The sequence below is a fragment of the Acanthopagrus latus genome, chromosome 12 (genome assembly GCF_904848185.1).
Source record: "Acanthopagrus latus isolate v.2019 chromosome 12, fAcaLat1.1, whole genome shotgun sequence".
Lineage (NCBI taxonomy): Eukaryota > Metazoa > Chordata > Actinopteri > Spariformes > Sparidae > Acanthopagrus > Acanthopagrus latus.
Window position 1 is genome coordinate 24,424,461 of NC_051050.1, and position 21,312 is coordinate 24,445,772.

A 21,312-nucleotide genomic window follows, 5' to 3' on the forward strand; every position below is an offset into this window, starting at 1 on the left:
CTCAGATGGGAGTGTTTGTTAAAGGTACACAGAATTTTAATGTTTACAATATTAATGAGGTAATAACACAAAGGCAGAAACATTTATTCAGCCAATGAAGATCTCACTGAGCCCTGAGAACATTTGGTACTTAACAGACAAGATGAAGGACTGGAGTCATGTGTTCTCTGTTCCACACTCAGAAATAAGTGCTGCTGACTTTACGCCCGGCACCGCTCGGGTGTTTTCAAACCCGTTAAATGGAGACTTTTAGAAATGCAGCTGTATATTTCAGTTTGAATACTCCGGGGAAGTATTTTAACGTTGACAGGCAGAAACGGAGACATTTGAAAGTGGAGACGCCGACGTGAGTCACAACGTGTCCCCACCTGAACAGACATCCGCACTGAAAACAGCTTTTAATTCATTAAGATAATGAATTTGTTGCTGACCCACTTTTCTATATCAGCATCTGTTGTGAAGTCAAATTGTGCCTTCTATGATGTCATTACTAGATAATGCTTCATGAGACAGTTCCGAGGTGTTTGGATGGGTGACACCAGGAGGAGTCAGTGCCTGGTGGGATATATTTTATTCATGAAGTTGTGGTGGATGAGGGATGGTGAGGAAACGCTTGACTGTCCAGATCGGCCTTGATAAGCCTAAGATAAGTGAAAGACAAGGTATGCACGCTGGTAACATAGATGTTGTTTTACCTGAGTGACGAGAAAAGACTCTATCTGAGACAGCTATCATACAGCAGTTTGAATCTTTATGAGAGTTTAGTTTGATAACTCCTGACTGTCGGTCAGCTGTTTTTAACCAAGAAATGAAAAGTGAACAGAATCAGAGGAAGAGTTAGAGAAACATCAGCAAAGTCTGAGGAGCCAAGAAATAATTTACAACTAAAAACGTTGATGTTTTCAAATGTGGAGCAGGTTTTAACTGAAGCTTCGATGTTAAACAGGAAACAAAGTTCAGATTGACAGAGCTGCTCCTCGTCCTGGACTGAGTCACAGCTCCATCAGCCCTCCATCTTCTTCCTCCTCTCACACAGCAGCTCCACTCTGTCACTACATTTCCTTGTTTCCTCCCCTTCAGATCTGCAGTTTGTGGTTGGCTGTAACTGAGCTGACAGGTTTCATTCGCTGCACAAACACACCCTGTTCAGATCAGAGTTCAGACTAGTTTCAGTTATCAGGAAGTGAAGCTCAGACAGTCGTTGTCACTGAGAGGTGAAATGGAGCAGAAAGGAGTTCAGCTGGACCGAGAGACTTTCTCTTGTCCGATCTGTTTGGATCTACTGAAGGATCCGGTGACTACTCCCTGTGGACACAGCTACTGCAAGAACTGTATTAAAGACCACTGGGACACAGAGCATGAGAAGAGGATCTACAGCTGCCCTCAGTGCAGGAAGAGCTTCATACCGAGGCCTGAGCTGCTGAAAAACACCATGTTAGCAGCTTTAGTGGAGCAGCTGAAGAAGACTGGACTCCAAGCTGCTCCTGCTGATCTCTGCTATGCTGGAGCTGAAGATGTGGCCTGTGATTTCTGCACTGGGAGGAAACTGAGAGCAGTTAAGTCCTGTCTGGTCTGTCTGGCCTCTTACTGTGAGAAACACCTCCAGCCTCATTATGATGTGGCTCCATTAAAGAAACACAAGCTGGTGGAGCCGTCAGAGAAGCTCCAGGAGAACATCTGCTCTCGTCACGATGAGGTGATGAAGATGTTCTGCCGTACTGATCAGCAGTGTATCTGTTATCTCTGCTCTGTGGACGAACATAAAGGCCACGACACAGTGTCAGCTGCAGCAGAGAGGACTGAGAGGCAGAGAGAGCTGGAGGGGAGTCGACACAACATCCAGCAGAGAATCCAGGACAGAGAGGAAGAAGTGAAGCTGCTTCAACAGGAGGTGGAGGCCATCAATGGCTCTGCTGATAAAGCAGTGGAGCACAGTGAGAAGATCTTCACCCAGCTGATCCGTCTCATGGAGAAAAGACGCTCTGATGTGAAGCAGCAGGTCAGATCCCAGCAGGAAACTGAAGTGAGTCGAGTCAAAGAGCTTCAGGAGAAGCTGGAGCAGGAGATCACTGAGCTGAAGAGGAAAGACGCTGAGCTGAAGAAGCTCTCACACACAGAGGATCACAACCAGTTTCTACACAACTACCCCTCACTGTCAGCACTCAGTGAGTCTACACACTCATCCAGCATCAACATCCGTCCTCTCAAGTACTTTGAGGATGTGACAGCAGCTGTGTCAGAGCTCAGAGACAAACTACAGGACGTCCTGAGAGACACATGGACCAACATCTCACTGACAGTGACTCAAGTGGATGTTTTACTGTCACCACCAAAAACCATGACCAGAGCTGACTTCTTAAGATTTTCATGTGAAATCACACTGGATCCAAACACAGCACACAGACATCTGTTATTATCAGAGGGGAACAGAAAAGCAACAGTGAGTCAACATCAGTCTTATTCTGATCATCCAGACAGATTCACTGTGTGGATTCAGGTCCTGAGTAGAGAGAGTCTGACTGGACGTTGTTACTGGGAGGTTGAGAGGAGAGAAGGAAGAGGAGGAGTTGGTGTAGCAGTCGCATACAAGAATATCAGCAGAGCAGAGAACTCATCTGAATGTTTATTTGGATACAATGACAAATCTTGGATGTTATATTGTTCCACAGACGGTTCTAACTTTTGGTACAACAAAGTCCAAACTCCCGTCTCAGGTCGTCGGTCCTCCAGAGTTGGAGTGTACCTGGATCACAGTGCAGGTATTCTGTCCTTCTACAGCGTCTCTGACTCCATGACTCTCCTCCACAGAGTCCAGACCACATTCACTCAGCCGCTCTATGCTGGACTTAAGTTTGGCAGTTTGTTTTTTTCCTCTGGAGGCTCTGCTGAGTTTTGTGAACTCAAATAGACTGAAGTCATTTCAGGGTCAGTGGGTTAAATTGTGTGTTTCAGTTCTTCAGACTTGTTGTGTTTCCATCATTGTTGCTGAGAGCTGATTGTTGTGGCATTTCTTCACTGCACACAGATCACCTGTCAATCAAACACTGTGGGCGGTACTTTGACGTCTTCTTGTTGTTCTGTAAATGTTGGACTTTCTTCAGGCGGCGCTCCTTCCTGTGTCTGTTCAGCCACGGAGGCTCTCGCTGCTCATGATGACTTCACTTCACATGATCATAATCAATAAGGAGATGCTTCATTATTTGCTTGTACATAGCTGAGATTCTGCTCCAACACACTGACTGTGTGGATGAAGTGAATCTGTTCATGAAATCATTGAACAAGAGTCGTTTAACAGACTTTACTGATGGGACGTGTGAACAAACTTGAGAGTGTGTCCATGTTTTGCTGTTTTGAACAAAGGACGGTTCAGATTTTGATTCTCTTCATATTTTGTTGTGTTCACTGATTCTTCCATATTTTGAGGTGCGAGGCAACTCGTCTGTGAATCGTACTAAACTTTTGTATGTGTCAGAGAAAATAGCAATAAGACTAATTAACAAGTTGGATGAAAGAAAACACAGCAACAGACTGTTTATGATGCACTAAAGGACCACATCTAGGGTAGTAAAATATTAAGATATTCCAATTTTTATTAATTAGTTTAATTCTAAACAAAGTGAAATGCGTATATCACCCTGACCATGACATAACAGACTTCACTGATGATATGTGTGAATAACTGGAGGTTTAAATCATGAATAAATTAACATGAACAAAGTCTTTTCTTCTTGTTGTCATTCTAGGCTCTTGGATCAGGGTTTAACACCCCTTTTCCACTGGTCAAAAATCCTACTCAAACCCACTAACGTCAGGATTTTATGTGCAATGTGAATGTGTAAACTCTGCATTTACACCCAGGTGAGTTGACTCTGTAGTAGACACGTGTTTTTATCACCTTGGCTCAGCTGTGATCTAAATGTAAGACCTGGGTGAACGAGCTCCCCGGCACAAAGTGATGACGTCTATCAACATCAGGTGGTGGTGCATAAATAAAGTATGTGGCCTATTAAAGACGTTTTACTACTGGACACGGCATTTGAGGTGGAGTCCAGTTCATTCCTAAGAAAGCTGCTCAGTGGTGTTTTTAAGCTAAAAAAGTTCGACTTCCTGATCATGAAAATACCTCGATTGCTGATCGACTTCCGGTTTCGTGCCCGGCTAACTTGAAGGGACACAAAAACATTTTATCGTCCGGCTCTTGTAGACTTTTCAACTCATATTGGACCGAATGGCTCAAATCATGACAGTGAAACGAGTCGTGTTGCTGCGGTTGTGACGCTCAGAATAATGTATCCACCGTTTTACAGACGTGTCTTTCACAGTGGGTCTGTTGTTGTTTTGGGAAGTGGGAATGGGGTCAATAGGCGACATTTCATGGGTTCACCTGCATTTAAAATCTGGTGTAGACCCACTAGATTTGGTGGAGAGGCGGCATAAGTCAAATTGGGATCCATTAGCGGTAGCCACGCTGCTAACACTATCTTTGCGACAGCGGTAATACGACAGGGTAACACTCGGAGCGACCTGGTCGACCTGGTCTTCACTGTCTCACTCGTCTCTTGTTTATTTCATGGCCAGACAGTCGTTCAGGTTTCCATCTGAATGTAGTGCAAATGTTCACAACATCTGCAAAAGAAATATTTGTGAGTTAGTCAGAAAAGTTGGTGAGCAGAAACAAAAGTCAGGCTGTAAGTGGACTTAAAAACATAAATAATTGTGAACCTTGTCATGCAGATAAACCAGCAGGGCCTGGAAACTGTCTAACAGGTAATTACACAGTCAAACATCTTTAAACAGCCCACAAAGTTTCAGCAGATTTAATCTGGTAAAACACATTAATTAACTGCTCCTCCTCACACTTTAATATAAACGTAATAGATGCCCTCAGGTGAAATTTAACAAAAGAATATAAATTAACTTTAATGCATTAACTCTATTTTTTTCCTTTATCGTAAATCTCACGGGGGGATTATGTTACACAGGTCCAACGTTATCAAAGGGGGCAATTTTTTGATATTAAATTCAGCCTGTTTCTTTTCAGGTGCTAATGAGTTGGAGTGAAATGATCACTTAATTCAACTGAACGCTGGGTTTGTGGGCTTGTTAGGTAAGTGAATAAATGGCGACTATTAATCATCTGACAGGGTTATGATCCGGAGGAATTAATTAATATTTCATTATAAACCCTGGTCATATAGAAATGAAAGCTTCATTGTATTTCAGTTTTAAAGAAAAGCTTCAGCGTCTGCAAAAAACAGAACCAAAACATTTAAACACACAATGAATTTAGCTTATCAGTTAGCTACAATTACCAGCATACCAGCTACACATGCCAGCGTTGAATACTTTCTGTTCTCATTCAGCTCGTTCGCCAAACAAAACAAGCACAGCCGAGCAAATAGGCTCAGCTCACAGTCGTACTAAACATCGTTAGAACGCTGATGATTCGATTCACGCAAACTGTTACAAGATAAAAACCACAAACATCCGTGTTTACGATCACAAAGTTTTGTCTACTCACCGATGACGCGTCGGGATGTTTCTTTTGTGTGTCCAAACTCACCGTGAGGCTTTAATCAATCAAGAAAAACAGCTTTAAACTGCAACACAGAGATTACAAAATGAGTTTCTCTCAGAATGAAAATAACTGTATTCAAGGTTTCTGGTATCTGAGTGTGAGTACGATGATGTAGATCCAAATAAAAATCCACATTAACAGAATTAAATGAGTTTTATTTGAAAGGCTTGACTGAAATGAAGAGGTTTGCATTCTACTGTTGCCACTGTAGTTTGTATTCAATGATCAACGCTCACCATAATCACTAATAAACAAGCCTGTTTTCTCATCGAAACATGGTAACACCACTCTTTAACGCCATATTTAATACTTAATAAAGAGTTTATAGGCAGATGTAAGTCTGAATAGAGGCTGTTGTTTTTGAACCCAGGTGTAATAAATAGAAATAGTAATTGCTGACAAATATTCTACATAAGTGAGAGATTAAAATGTCCTTATAGCTGCTCACAACCACATGAACGCTTTATAAAACATTTATTAAATGTTGATATACTGCTAATAACTGAACTGTGTCCGCTACAAAAGAAAATCTAGGTGTTAACGAGTCGTTGCGTCTGCTACATGTTTGTTCAGACATTTTTTTAATCACCTGTCACATGTGAAAACGCTCGAAGGGAAGCGATGGCGGTTGATACGGCGCCGGAGAGCCTCAACATCAGCAGCACTTGTTAATGCCAATCAACAGGCCCCGCTCTGTTGCTAGGAGACTGGAGAGGATATTTTCAGACTGTGGTTGGACCGTCATTACTGGCCTCTGGTGTGACTGACCATGAGCGTAATAAGTCAAGTTTCATCCCGAGAGCGAGCGCTTTTAAACTGAGCACATTTTATAAATTGACCAAAATAGGACTTGGAGTGATGGAGGAACGTCACGGAGCGCACAGAAACAGAACGGCCATTAAACGTCAAACAACTGGAGAAACAGAATCAATTAAGAGCCGAACATCCAGAGAAAACATCTTCACGCAATTACTGCGGTTATTAAAATGGAAATCACCTAAATACTCAGATTCATTAAGTTGCCGTTTCACCAGGTTCTCTCCTCCTGCGCGTCAGTCGGAGGGGTTTTGTTGTGAAGAGGTGGCCTTTCAGGAAACACCTAATTGCTATTGGCTGTTTCGTTTCGCGGTGACATTTATGAAAACTTTATGGACAGGAATCGCTCCAGCGTGTGACATTTTGGATTCCCTTTAAAGCTGTGAATATGAAGGTTTTTCCACCTTACGGGCCATGGCGCTCAAAACGAAAACAACACCAGCTCCCACACCGAGTCTTTATGGCTCAGATGAAAGAGCGGCGAGGGAAAAGAGAGTGACGGTGTTTTCATCACATAAGAAAAGGTTACGAATGTGATGCATCCTGATGGAGACAAAGGTCTTGTTTGGTTTGAAACACACATCTTTTCACAGGTGGTTGAACTCTGGAGGTAATTGAAATGATGAACGGATGCTACAGTGAAGTGTGATACAACTTTGATGTGGACGTGTGAAGCAAACAGGACGCTTCAACAAGAGAGTCAAGACGTTTCTCAAGAGCAGAGGATGAAGAGCGTCCTCGTTTCAAGAAACTCCACCACACAGACGGGTTTTTTATTGACAAGCTGTTCAATCGCCCCTGGTGGGATTAATAAAGTTGTCTGAATCTGAATAAGAGTCGTATCGATCACGGTATCTTACTCTCCGCAAGAAAGCGTGTTTCCCAAAATGTCATTCTTAAAGTTACACAGTGAGAGGAAAGCTAACATCTGCTGAAAGTCACACTTATAACACACTTTAATACCTCTGACAGAGCGTGACATGCAAACGAACGCCGGGTGTCGATGGAGCCAGCGCACAAAATGGCTTCCAAACATGGCCCACATGCAGATTCCCCACCACGACATCAGCATCTCTGCATGTGTGTTGAAGTGGTTCCACCAGCGGCAGACACCACGGCTAACGACCTAAGTTAGCGTGACAGTCATGGTGCATTAAATCATCGGGACCGGGCCGACACCAGCTCCGATACGGATTAGAAATAGAAACCAGGGTCTCTCTCTCGCTGAAAACTGATGCAAACACATGTTGGTTTAAAAAACGCATTATCTCATAAAGAAGCTAAATCACACGTAACCTAGCGGATATGATGTTTCCCCACCAATTTGGCGACAGCGTCAATAAATGCATTTAAACTCGACTGCTCCTGTTCAAATTCCTCACCGCTTTAAACCCGCTGCAGGCCGTAATCTGACCGCAGATCTGTAGCGAGGGGCCACTGGTGTTGTGGGGCCGGTGCACTGGTTCCCTGCAGTCGCCCCGCTGTGCCTTCATCTGCATACTGGATCAGATTATCATTACATTATGTATTCCAAGGACAAGCCTGAGTGTGATGGATGATTGGTGCAGTCTAGTAATCTTCACCAAGGTGCTTCGTCCAGCCGGAGCAGCAGTGATCTACAGCTCTGCTGCTCCAGGGTCAGGCTTGATTTAGGGATACCATCAGTTAATATCTAAAATATTACGCACTACTTTCAATTTTTTTTAAAATTATTTTACAGTATGGATAACCTGTACATTTTATATCAACACACAGCGGAAACAAGAGAAGCTGGTTGTGCCGGGAAAAATGTGTAAACGTGTGTAAAGTTTGTCCAGATGTAAGATTTATGATAATAAAACTTTATATTTATTTAGACATTTAGACATTGAGTGAATGTTAGCAATGAAAGAGCACAATCAGACAATATCACTGAGAAACTGAAGCTGTATTAAAATGTATCAAAGCTAGTTAGCGACTTACTTTAACGTTCAGAGTCGCTGCATTCGAGCGTCGACAGAAGTAGGATGACGTCATGGTAAACACATGGTATGGTCCAGTTTAGGGGTCTGAAATCATATTACAAGACCTCAAACTCAATTTTTGCATTATTGGTCTGGAAGCTACTTTTACTAGGAGTGAAAAGTATATATATCTGGTCAGATGTTTGACCAAAGAAGCACTTCCTTGTTGAAACAGCAGGACAGGATTTTTAAAATGAAGCTCGAGGGGTTTAAACACTCAACAGCTGAAACTCTACGTGTCCTATAGATCTGCCTACACGTCTGTTTCCAGCTCAGGTGATTTAAATAAAACATTTTGGTTTCATTTTCACAGCACGTAGATTCTACATTCTGACATCTGATAGCGTGAGACGAACCGTCCTCGTTGTTCCCACCACAGACAGATAATACGGCGTCGACGACTCCACTAACAGGAGCGGAATAACAGGTCGGCCCGTGCAGGACGTGAGTGATTAAGGGTGATAAAATGTATTTGCAGTGTCAGTCACACAGATGGAGTCATGCTCGATGTGTGTGTGTGTGTGTGTGTGTGTGTGTGTGTGTGTGTGTGTGTGTGTGTGTGTGAGCATCCAGGGCAAAGTACACCGAGATACAACATGACACACCTGTGTGACAGTTGGAGGCCATTTTAAGTGTGTGACCCACAACATCACCTGGTGGTGAAGCTGCAGGTCTGAGAACTCGCTGCTGGGACTGGACCAGAGTTACACGTGTGGTGTCGGGAGGTTCAATCATATATTTAACTTAAATAAATAAAAAATAAAAAAGCGAGAGCATCCTATGATTTTGAATAAGTTTGCGCCTTGACATAAAAAACAAACTCACCATCTTCCGCTTGATTCTTAAAAAAAACACTGAGTTAATAAAACAGCTTAACTGAAGTATAAAGAAAAGAGACAAGTTCAACTAATTTAACCATAATAACTTAATGTAATACTAATGAAGTAAAGATAACAACATTTCAAATTAACAAATATAAGAATAAAAGGCTAAACGTGGCTTTTAAATCATATAAGTCATGAAATATATAAACCAAAGATCTGCAGGTTGTTTTAAATAACCGACACCATATTGTTTTGCATTATCCAGTTGAGTGTGAGGAAATTAAGTTAAATCTTTATTTATCTTTTAAACATTTATGTTAATCTTGTAAGAAAAGGCTGAAATCTACATTTGGGATGAGTTCAAATTCAGTTACACTGACAGTCAGAGAACTTAGAGGACAAACTCTCGCTTCTTTTAAGATTGAAAAGAAAATGAAACTTGTTATTAAACGTCTTTAACAGAGGCAGAAACAATGATGTCGATCCTGATGAACTCTGGAGCTTCCACACATATTCATTCATCTACAGTCCATCCTTCCCTGTACGTTGAACCATATTTACATTATTTAATGGTCCGTTTGTTTCCAGAATAAAACTTCCTCTTTGTAAGAACTTCCTGCCTGTTCAGGCCCCTGATGAGACAGGAAGTGGGATACGGAAAGCTCAACGCTCCGAGATTATCTTTACAGGAAGTAAAATTAGGCACTAGGAGAAATTATGACTTCCCCAGCGTCTGAAATCGCCTGTGGACCAGATCCAACATCAGGACTGTGGTTGAAACATCTAGCTGCTGAAAAAAGGACATAAACACAACTGGTATCAACAGTTACAAGTACTGAATCAAGAAACAAGATCGGGCAAATGTCCAATCAGCTACCGAGAACCTCAGAAAGAACCGGATCAGACGGGAACGCGAGAGCTGAACTCGACAATCAGAAATAAATAAAGTCTTCTGCTGTCGTTTCTGATCGATGTGGATCAATATCCACCAGACTGAAACACTGAGTGTGTTTACGACTGAAGGGCTGAAAATAAAGCAAACCATTCACACCTGCGGACAATTTAGACTGACGGAATGACCTTTTCTTCCTGCATTGTGGGAAGAAACCCTGCATCACCGTGCTGCCTCTGTTTCTAAGGAGATCGCTAAAACTACTAAAATTGGGTTAAGAACTGTCCAACGCATTATTAAAACCTGGAAGGGTCGTGGTGAACCATCAACTTCTAGAGATCACTTAAACATTTGGTGAAATCAAATCGTAGAATCAACAGAGAGCTCACGGATCAGGATCAGGATCAGGATCAGGATCAGGACCAGGACCAGGACCAGGACCAGGATCAGGATCAGGATCAGGATCAGGACTGGACTCTGGTGGAACCAGGACATGTGGTCTGATGGGTCCAGATTCACCCTGTTCTGATCTGGGGTTGATTCAGTTGGTCAGGTCGAGGTTCAACACACGTTATGTGCCCCAAACACGAGGTCGGCTGACGACCTGGATAAACTGAATGAGCGGGTCCAGAACCTGAAGCTCCCTGTGAGAATCTTTGGGATGTGCTGGAGAAGAACCCGACTCTCCGACATCGATACAAGACAGAAATAAATGATTTGATGTAGCCGATCAAAACGATGCCACGGTGAATGTGTGCTGCAATCAAAGCTAAAGAAAAACCAGGCACTCAGATTCTTTAAGGACATTAAAGATGGTTTTAAAATCTATTTTCAAATTATATTCATCAATATATAAAATTAGTATGTTGTCACAAAAATGCAGAAGAATCCAAATCGAGCGTAAACTTCAGTTAGTCTCAGAACAGGAGCTTCGGTCATGAAGAACACGGAGACGCCGTCCTCTCAAAAAACGAATTTAATCAAAAACAAAATGCTGATTCATTAACAAGTTTATAAAACAGTGATTTAGTTACATAAATAAATCGATCAGTGTATCAAATCTCAGTTTCAACTTCATGAGCATGTTGACATGGTTGTACAATCATTTACCTAAAGTAATAAATAAAACGGGAGCATATTTCATTTTCTAAAACAAAACAATAGGAGGAGCTACGAACAGACCTCGAAACGAGGGAACGAACAAGAGACGACACTGAAAAACAGATGAAACGAGCTTTTAAAGCACAGAATACAGAATACAGAGCCAGTTCAGATTCTTAAGAAAGAAAAAACAAACAAAGACACTGAAAGGTCGTAACCGAAGTCGGTCGGCGTGTGAATAAAAGTTTGGTAGTCAGAACTCCCATTTGGTTATTTTAAAGCATTAAGACAAGGCAAGAAAGAAGGCTGTTCTCGTGTGAGGAAGTCTGGAGAGGAAGGAAAACAAACGGGAGCCGAAGGAGGAGAAACACAACAGAAGCGTAGAAAAAGTGAGAAACAGTCGAGACCTTCAGTATAGAGCAACTTTCTGTCCTGCACAAAGTCGAGACGTCAGAGGAAGAAGAAGAAGAAGAAGAGGAAGAAGAAGAAGAAGAAGAAGAAGAAGAAGAAGAAGAAGAAGAAGAAGAAGAAGAAGAAGAAGAAGAAGAAGAAGAAGAAGAAGAAGAAGAAGAAGAAGAAGAAGAAGCCGAGCGTTTGTTTGGCGGCCGGGTCGCTGCTGCTCTGCCTCCAGTCGTCTCTTCCTCCGACTCCGCCATCGATCCTCGACACTCGTCTGTGTACAAACTGTGCACGTCCACTTCCTGTCGTACAGCCGGTCAGTCTTCTGCAGCTCGTTACATGTGAGCAGAGCAGAACCGGCCGGTGTTGGACTGAACCGGGCCCTGATGCGATGCAAGGCGAATGTTTTGAAGTCCTTCTGATATGTTTTTTTTTTGTCCTTGTTTCAAAAACCAAAAGTACTGCAGCTTCAAGTATTGTGCCTTACATAGAATATTCTGTCATAAATTAGTTAACATATACATTTTTTTTTTCAATATTCAGACATATACTTTCATATATACAGGACAATAAAATGCTTTTGTTCTCTTTTTTTGTCTGCTTTTTTTTTTTTTTTTCAAAGAGAAATCCCTGAGAATGTTTGTTGACACTTGCCAAAGTTTCCACGAGAGCGAGCGCTGTGACAGTTTGTGTTTCTGAAATAAATCGTGACTGAATGTTCGAGACAAAAACAATCAGCCGGACGACGGCAGAAACAAATATCGACCCAGTAAATTAATTCTGATTGTGGATTTGGAGTTTTTAATGTTGGATTTGGGGCCACTGAAGCAAAAAAGAGTTCTGTTTTTTTTATTTCTCGAAGGTAGTTTTCCATTTTTTTTCATTTTTTTTCTGACAATTTTGACTTTTAGCTCATTTCTTTCTCAAAATTCTGACTTATTTAACAGAATTCTGACTTTAAACTCAGAAATCTGACTTTTTTCTGAAAATGTTGACTTCTCAAATCAGAAATTTAGATTAAACTGAGAAATCTGACTTTTCTTTTCTCAAAATTCTCACTTAGAACTAATAATTCAGACTTTATCCAAATAATTTAGATTTTTTTCCAAAGAAAATTATGACTTTTAACTCAATCTGACTTTTTTCACAGAATTCTGAACTTTCCCTCAAATTTCTGACTCCTTCAAAAGGAAATTTAGACCTTTTTTCCAATAAAATTTGGACTTTTCTTCTAAAAATTCTGACTTAAAACGAATAATTATGAGTTTCTTCTCATAATTTGGATGTTTTTCAAAAGAAAATTCTGTCTTTAAACTCAGAATCGTTCTGAATTAAAACCTGAGTTTAAAGTCAGAATCCAGAGAAAATAGTCAGAATTTTGAACAGAACTTTTCTTGTTGTTTTCTTGCAGCGGCCCTGATCCGTCTCTGCCGTGAGGAGAGTAAAGCTGGATTGAAACGAGGTACTTTTCACTTCAGATGGAGTTTCTCCGTTTGGTTTAAAGCCGCTTGTCTTCTCTTTGAGGCGGTGAACGTCAGCTGAGGGAAGGACGAGGAGCCGCCTGGACGCTGTTCTCTCGCTCTCATACATATAAAAGGGAAACACACACAAATCAACATTTCTCTCCTTCTGAATGGGTTTATACACATCAACACCAGCCGTTTGGCTTTTTTACGGTTTACAGTGTTCTTTGAGTTTCAAACTCGTCGTTTTTAGGAGAAAATTTACCCTAAAACACATTTCACATCTCGTTCCTGTCGTCTTCAGCTGTCCAGTTGCTTTGTCCAACACTTAAAATCAACTCTGAGTCCGTCTGTGTTCACGCGCTCAACATGAAAAGACATATTCACCGTGGACGAAGATGACTGGTTATCACATCCGACCCTTGAACTGCCAAATCACAGGAATATGATTTGTTTTGGGAGGATTTTCACTTCAAGTTAGAAAGGATTACAAAAGAGACTCAAGTAATATCGGCGATTTCGATCCTCTCTCAACCAAACCTCTCTCGAACGAGCATCATGAGTTTCTTCTTGCCCTTGTATATCTGTTTCAGGTTGTCTATGAACTGCGTGAACTGGATGTGTCCGTCCGCCGCCATCAGAAACGTCTCTCTGGCTTTACTGAGGAACTCGATGAACTCGCTGTAGTGGCGCGGGCTGATGTGCGTCAGCCGCGAGTGCGTGGTGTTGATGTAAGCTCCGATCGTGGCGTCCAGCAGCTGCCTGAGCGGAGCCTTGTCCAGAGGCATCAGCTTCCCAGAGTTCCTGCGACTGTGCAGCGCCACCATGCCCGGCGTCGTTAACGTGCACCGCCGCAAGATGTCCGACAAGACGGTGGCACATTTCACGCTCTTCACCACCAGCGGGATGACGGACGCCAGTTCGTTCTTCCCCAGCGAGTGGCTGAGCGCACACGCCCACAGCACGTCGTTGATGGCCGGGTGCGTGTCTTGGTTGTAGCTGAGGTTCAGGTGAGTCATGGCTAACGTTGCTAGCTTGTACGCCCTCATAGGATAACCGCGGTGCTCCATGTAGCGCGCTATTGTAAACAGCTGTGTGTAGTTCATTCCCGTGGCGGCTGCGTCCAGTACAATCTGATAGGCTGTCTCGAAGGCAATGTGGTCCTTCTCGCAGAGCGTCAGCGCCGAGAGGGCACAGTTTTGGGGGTCCTTCATGGCACACTGCAGGGCCAGGGTCCGGGCGGAGTTGGCCAGGTTCTCCTGCTGATGGCAGTCCAGATGCAGGCGGACGATGGTGCTGTTGGACATGACGGTGCTCGCCACGACGCTGGTGGCTTCGGTGGGCGTGAAGAGGGTGAACCAGCTCTGCATGATGCTGTCCAGCGCGAACACACCTGGACGGAGACAAACAGCGAGTTAGATGTGTCGGATGATTTTAATCTAATTTAGAGTTCATGTTGGTGTTCCTCAAGGTTCAGTCTCTGGTCCCTTGTTTGTTTATTTCACATGTTTCCATTTGGGGCAGTTTTATGTAAATATGACGTCATCGTTGACTGTGTGTGTGAATTCTTCTTCTGGTGCACGAGGAAAATATCACTCTTCAAGTCACCAGATTGAACAAATAACATTATTTGTTAAAAGATGGACACCAATATAATCTGAACACTGACTCATCCTTCTCTAACTCTCGGTGTTCACACACATGCTCACATCACTTTCCTTTTAACTTGCTTCATTTATTTTTATAGCTTCTTATATTTTCCCTCGTGTCTACCTGTGTTATATTACAAACACTTCCCGCTGAAGCTTTTGTTTGTGTTGTTTTCCTCTCAGACGATGTCCCGAACGCAACACATCTCTCATTCCCCACGTCACAATTAACGTCCTATAAGTAATGCTACAATCTGTGTCTGCAAAGTAACTAGTAACTAAATGTATGAAATAACTGTAGAGGAAGAATAAAGTCACAGAAAAAGAAAATCCAGGTTCAGTTGTTTCATTTTTACTGTAAATCCGCTCCAGATGTTGCTCAATCTCAAGATTACCTTCCAGTAAAAAGGCAGCAAATGTTTAAATTAGTTTAGAAATCAAAGATACCGATAATCAGATTGAAATGCTGAATAAAGCTGAAGAGCATGAAGTGCTGAGGGAGGTCTGAGCATCTGGTTCAACACGTTATCAGCAACAAACCATAAAAACACCAAAAGCTGACAACAACAAAAAAAGTCTGGTCCTTTAAAACCTGCAGTCCAGATAGAAAATGAATTTACTCTGCAAAAATAAACCGGCTCTTTTAGACTCTAAAGATGTTAAAGCTTTAAAAAAAAAAGCTTCATTTTCAACTTTAACCTCTGTTTTATTAACTGGTGCACGACTTTGACCTGCTGAACTTAAAGTTCCAACAAACAGATCACGTCACCGGCCTTCACAATGGCTCTTCACCGGATAATTAGATATTCCATTTCTAATTCTCTTACATTATATAGTCTGGCTCTGCTCTGCATCGCCGACTGGCCTGTTCTCAATGAGTCCATTCAAAACTGCCCTCACAGAAAACAGGGAGTCCTTGTCACTCCCCCCCCCCAACATTCACAAGAAATCATCTGGGAGGAGGTTTTCCCCCTGCAGAGCTCCGTCCCTCTGGACACCAGCTTCCTGTCCGCTTCAGGGAAACCAGCCGCTGGGTTTCAGTGTTCCAAGTCCAAACATGAGGCCACTTAATCAGCCAGGAGCCAACAATCCTCCATAATCACCATCCTGACAGTCAACCCTTCCTCCTCCTCCTCCCTCGGAAACAAAGTTTGGCCTCAACTGGACGTGAAATGTTAAATAATCTCAGACAGATATTTGAAACGGTTTCAATAATGATTTTCCACAGTATCGATGCCTCGGTGCCAGCTGAGTTCCTCCTCTCACAAGAGATAAACGCTAATGTTCCTAAGAGGGTGAGATATTAAATCTTTCCTGCACTCGTTCTGCTGCTCTCTGCTGCCAGCCAAGAGCAGTCCTGCCTCCGTGTCCTGTTACAGCCCGCGTCTATTCATTTTTAAAGGTGCAGTATGAAGTCATTTTAGTTTAAAAACAATATATAAATGTTGTAAATGCAGACTGCCCTGTTTGGTGACGCCTCTCCAGGCTCCTGGTCCAGACTTCTAGCTGCACGGCTAACTGAGCTAACTATCTAACGGCAGCTACAGCTTGCTCTGCCCTTATTTGCTCGGTGTGTGAATACCGGAGACTTCTGCAGGGTCAAAGCCGGATGTTAGCGGGCGTACGTGGACAAACTCACCGGCCTCAGTCGCACAAGTGACCAGCCAACGCACCATCTCTCTCCTGCGCCAGTTCAAGGTGGACAGCGTCATTCTCATCACCTGTGAGAAACAACAGGTTAGCTCTGGATCTGCCCAACACATCAGATGAAGTAAGTGTGTGTGTGTGTGTGTGTGTGTGTGTGTGTGTGTGTGTGTGTGTTGCTCACCTGAAGACCCAGCTCCAGGGACACTTTGAGCAGCGTGATGTCGGGCAGGCTGTCCATGAGGGTGGCGATCTTGAAGGCATCCTGGGCCAGTTTGAAGATGTGGGAGGCGGAGTGGATGTTCTTCTGGATGGACTCTAACACTGTTTCTAGCTTACGAGCGTCGCCTGGTCACAGAAACAAGAGGCTCAGTTTGAAACAAACATCGTTTTAGGAGAAAGATCTGTTTTTCAGCTCAAAACCAGGATGTTAATGTTGTTTTAAATATTCACAGTGAGTCGTCCTATGAAACGTCTCACATCACGTTCACGTCACATGTTTGTGTCTTGACTCTTGACTGATATCAGGAAGCAGAGGTGAGGCGGTGACCACAGCCTGGGACCAGCTCTCAACATCTGTAAGCGTCACACCACTGAATATTTCTGACGAGTTTTTGAGACGATTTCCAGACGGGTTTGTGGCGACAAAAACTGGTCTGTTTAACGAGGTCTGTGTGTGTGTGGTGTTTAAAAAACAGATATTTTTGAGGGGAAGTCAGGACATCTCCAGCTGTGTTTTGAGGTAAAAAAACAGGCTGATTTTAGAGTCGCTGGGATGAATTCCAGCCATGTTTGTGGCAAAACAAACCCATGTGATTTAAAGGAGACCTCGGGCGACAAAACATGATCTTTTTGTCGCTCTAATCAGGTGGTTTTTTAACAGAACTTAAACACAATGCTGTCACGAGATAAGACGTGACATTCAAGCAAAAGACACGTTGAGTTGCAACATAAAGAAATGTAAAAGCAGCAGTGTAAACATCTGTGCACCTTTAGCAGCAGTGAGCATGGTGGAGGCCAGTTCACACTGTTGGGTCTCTATGTGGCTGAGAGTGAACCAGCGAGGGAGGCGATTGGGCACCACGGACACTATGTGGTGAGGCCGAGACAGGTCACCGGACGGCGCCGTGGACTCCAGGACCGGCAACCTGAGCGCAGGGAGAGAAGAAGACGATGAGTCATGATCGGACACAAAGAATCAGGGCGCGATGTGTCGAGTCAGAGGAACGTTTCAGGGAGGTAAAGAAGTGATCAAGGAGAAATGTTCCTTTCACAGCATCGATCAATATTTTCTCCTCCGCACCTCGACTCGGGTGGATCTTTGCCTCGGGCCGCGATCACCGAGAATCAGGACGAGTCCAAAAGAAACAGCTCAATTCTTCTTCCTCTAAAAACAGGGAGAACATCCGCCGTGTTTGTCTGTCGTCTAATATTCCTTCTTTTGTAATTAAAGACAGATTTGCAGATGATGAAAATCAAAAGGGTTTAATTTGGGCGAGAGGAAATAAAGTTTGCTAACACCCGTGGCGGTCAGGGAGGAAACCAACAGCACGTATTTATTATTAACACGTTTTTATAAAACTCGTTTTCAGCAGCGTTGAATTATTCAGTGAATATTCCAGCGAAAAGGAGGTTTTGTCATTAAACAGCGCCCCAGATAGCTCCTAAATCCTCCTCCTCCTCCTCCTCCTCCTCCTCCTCCTGATCCCTGCAGCCAGCACACACAAACCAGAGGACATTTAAAAAGAAAGCAGACGAGCCGCTTTGTATTCGGACCGATCAGAACCGCCCAGCTCTCATCACTTAAGGAACGTCCTCTTTCTCTCTATGAAAAACTGCATTTTTCTTTCTTATGTCCATCACTAAACTCTCAACAGAATCAATCCCAGCATTTATAATAACCGCTCAATATCGACAAATCACCGACACCAGAAAGTTCTGAACCACCAGCCTGGTGTCACACGAGCTTCACCGGCTGGTGGTTCAGAACTTTCTGGTGTCGGTGAATGAAACTCACAACCGATCTCTCTCTACTTCTGTGCTTTTTTTTTTTTTTAAATACATCTCAAATATAAAAACAAGCGTCCAAATGTAAATACAAACTTGACTGCTTAGCTCTCATCGTGAGCAAGATCAAACATACAACAGAAAATAAAGATCAATTAACTTAAAACAGAAAAAGTAAAACGGTAAATAAACCAGGTTCTCCAGGACGCGTGGGAACTGTTTCTCATTGGTTCAGCTGGCTGATGTTTATTCAGCTGATAAAAAAACTAGTTGTGTGAATAATTATTTTCCTCTTGATATCAGAAAATATTGATCCGAAGCTCAATCTCAGCTCTGTTTTCTAATAAATAATAAATACGGCAAAAACATCGTTTGAGGCTCGACTTGAGAACAACTCTTGTTTAGTCTCTCCGGCCTCGGATATCTGTTGGTGGTTTGTGATCTCTCGGCGGCTCGTCCACGTCTGAGAGAGTTCTTCAGGGTTTTGAAAACAGTTTTAAACGAGATCCGGGGGGCGTCGACTCACCGCATGGCCCTCAGTGCAATTTTGTACGCCAACTCGGCGTCGTGAGGTAGCAGGGAGGTGAAGAGATACTTGGCAAAGGTGTGCATGGGGACGCTTTCTCTGTAGAGCAACTCCCCCAGACCGCTGTAAGGACCAGCTGCAACACAAACAAACAGACCTCAGGTCAGTGAGATGACGGTCACAGTGTGACATCAGTGATGGAGACACAGACTGATCTGATCGTCATCACAGAGCGTCCTGAGACATCAGGTGAGGAGACGCTACGGTCTGGATACATTCAGTCGCTCACCGTCGAGCAGGAAGACGGCTTGTTTCCGGAAGATCTTCACCAGCGTGTCGTCTAAATCCACTTCCTGTAGCCTGGCCAATAGCTGCTCTTCGTTGCGACACACTTTCTCCTGGGCGTAGAGGCCGTCTGGCATCACCCTCTGCTGCCCTAAGCCAATCAGAGCCGTCTCCACGGCCAGCGACACGAACGACTCTCCTTCCTCCAGGAAACGCCGCGCCGGCAGGACAGGATGCTCCGCCCTCCGACCCGAACCCGGCGAGCCTGAGGGTGACGCAGAGAGAGAGAGGAGGGTGAGGGATGACTCAGGGAGGAGTATTGATAAATCTATTGATCTATTTGTTCACTCTGGAGTTCCCTTTTCAGAGTCGGCGCTCCTGAGGGACGTAATCATGTGTTTTAATGGCTTAATGATGTCTGGGCAGACCTCACCGCCGCTCCCAGGAGGGCCACCAGTCCCTAATGAACACACACACACACACACACACACACACACACACACACACACACACACACACACACACACACACACACACAGCAGAGTGCTCGCGGTCTTAATTGAAAACTTTCACAACTTCCTCGCTGCAGAGGCTCGTGTACTCGAGCGGAGACTCGTTGTGCAACCAGACGATCCTCTCTGACTAAAGTATGTTGAAGTTCGTCGAGCTGAGCTCTCTGCATAATTAATGCATTTTAATTGGAGTGTTTTTCCTGCTGCATTTCTTATTCATGAGCTGTTATTGGTGGATGACTGCGGGCCGATCAGCACGTCTGTGTCATCGCCGCTGATTGCAACCTGAGGGCCTGCAGCTCCGACAGGAAGACACAATCACTGCAGAGTCAATGTTTGTCTGTAGCACACAGTACATTTACTCTATTACTCCACCTCGGAGCCACTTTGAGGCATTTCATTTTGCTTCTTCACACCTCACAAAGAAATATTATTCTTCTTTATCGGCTGCAAACTTTTTTCAGCTGCATTTTTCTCACCTGACATCAGAAACACGAGGTTATAAAATGATTTTGCTGCTTGATACGATACGAAAACTTGCACAGTTCTTATTTTCTTACGACTGATCTACAAGATAATTACGTCTATTATTGATTAATTTCATCTGATTGAAGCATTCTTAGACAAAATCACACCAACCACTCTGGAGTTCCTAAAAGGAGATGATCAAAGTATCGTCTGAAAAGTCCTGCAAAATGTGAATGACATGCAAAAACACGCTCATGACGCCGCGGTGTGATTCTGAATTCAGGACTTCTGTTGGTCCTGCAGTATTTCTACTGCGTTGCTCTGGTACTTTTACTTCAGTATCTGTGTTTCTGTACCTGAGAAGTCGAGCAGGACCGCCGCTCCGTCCTCGATGCCTCGGCCCGTCTCCATCAGGGTGTTGAACAGCGTGCCGATGGGGTCCAGCGGGTGACCCACCCAGCCCTCCAGGTTGGTGACCGAGGTGACGCCTTTATGCAGCAGCTCTGCAGAAACACACACAAACACACACATTTTAATTTTTTAACCATCATTTTGGTCAAAGTCTGACGTAAAACCAGCGGGAACTAAAACACCCACAATTAAATATTAAGCACAAACATTTATTGGCATTTAAATCACATTATCTTCAGTATTTCCAGCTCTACATGACATTAAATCCTAGTGATAAGATCCAATAATTAACCCGACCCGGACCCGGATTAACGGCAGGAAACTGATGAATTAATTTACCCATTAAACAATAATTAATTTAATCTGAGTTGTTGCTAAATCATGAGTTAATGAGCTTGCACACGAACGTCTCCCAGCAACCGACGAGACACTCGGTGAAGGTGTTGAATGAATCACAAAAACATGTAAAATTATATTTGGAGTCTTGGTGAGTTTGTTTCCCCAAATTTCTACTTTTCATCTTTCAAAGCTTGAGGGGGGAGAAACGGACCTTTTTTGTGAGCTCTGAAGAAGTCCAGCTGTTTCTGCTGTTGCCTCCGCAGCGTGTTGACGATGGCGATGGCCAGTCTGAGCGCTTCCTTCGGGTAACCGTGAGATCTCAGGGCGTCGACTCGGGCGCACGCAGTCGGGACGTGTTCTGCAGGAGAGGAGAGCGGATATTTTAATAATAAAGA

At 43.5% G+C, this 21,312-nt stretch overlaps 2 protein-coding genes across 4 annotated transcripts in view; one reads left to right on the forward strand and one right to left on the reverse strand.

Moving 5' to 3' along the window:
* Nucleotides 1-591: 591 nt before the first annotated feature.
* Nucleotides 592-4,620, forward strand: LOC119029402 (tripartite motif-containing protein 16-like). Its single transcript, XM_037116185.1, has one exon. It carries the CDS (start codon nt 1,220-1,222, stop codon nt 2,906-2,908), a length of 1,689 nt encoding a protein of 562 aa, XP_036972080.1. The 5' UTR covers nt 592-1,219; the 3' UTR covers nt 2,909-4,620.
* Nucleotides 4,621-11,071: 6,451 nt separating this feature from the next.
* The window catches only part of zswim6 (zinc finger, SWIM-type containing 6), a 39,490-nt gene continuing 29,249 nt past the window's right edge, over nt 11,072-21,312 (reverse strand). For all 3 annotated transcript variants that reach the window (XM_037117195.1, XM_037117197.1, XM_037117196.1), the window contains exons 7-14: nt 21,129-21,275; nt 20,524-20,670; nt 19,192-19,452; nt 18,903-19,038; nt 17,360-17,517; nt 16,554-16,717; nt 16,365-16,446; nt 11,072-14,469 (exon numbers count right to left, since the gene is read on the reverse strand). In XM_037117195.1, the coding sequence (XP_036973090.1) occupies nt 13,607-14,469; nt 16,365-16,446; nt 16,554-16,717; nt 17,360-17,517; nt 18,903-19,038; nt 19,192-19,452; nt 20,524-20,670; nt 21,129-21,275 (1,958 nt within the window). In that variant the 3' untranslated portion in view covers nt 11,072-13,606. The remainder of the gene's footprint in view (nt 14,470-16,364; nt 16,447-16,553; nt 16,718-17,359; nt 17,518-18,902; nt 19,039-19,191; nt 19,453-20,523; nt 20,671-21,128; nt 21,276-21,312) is intronic.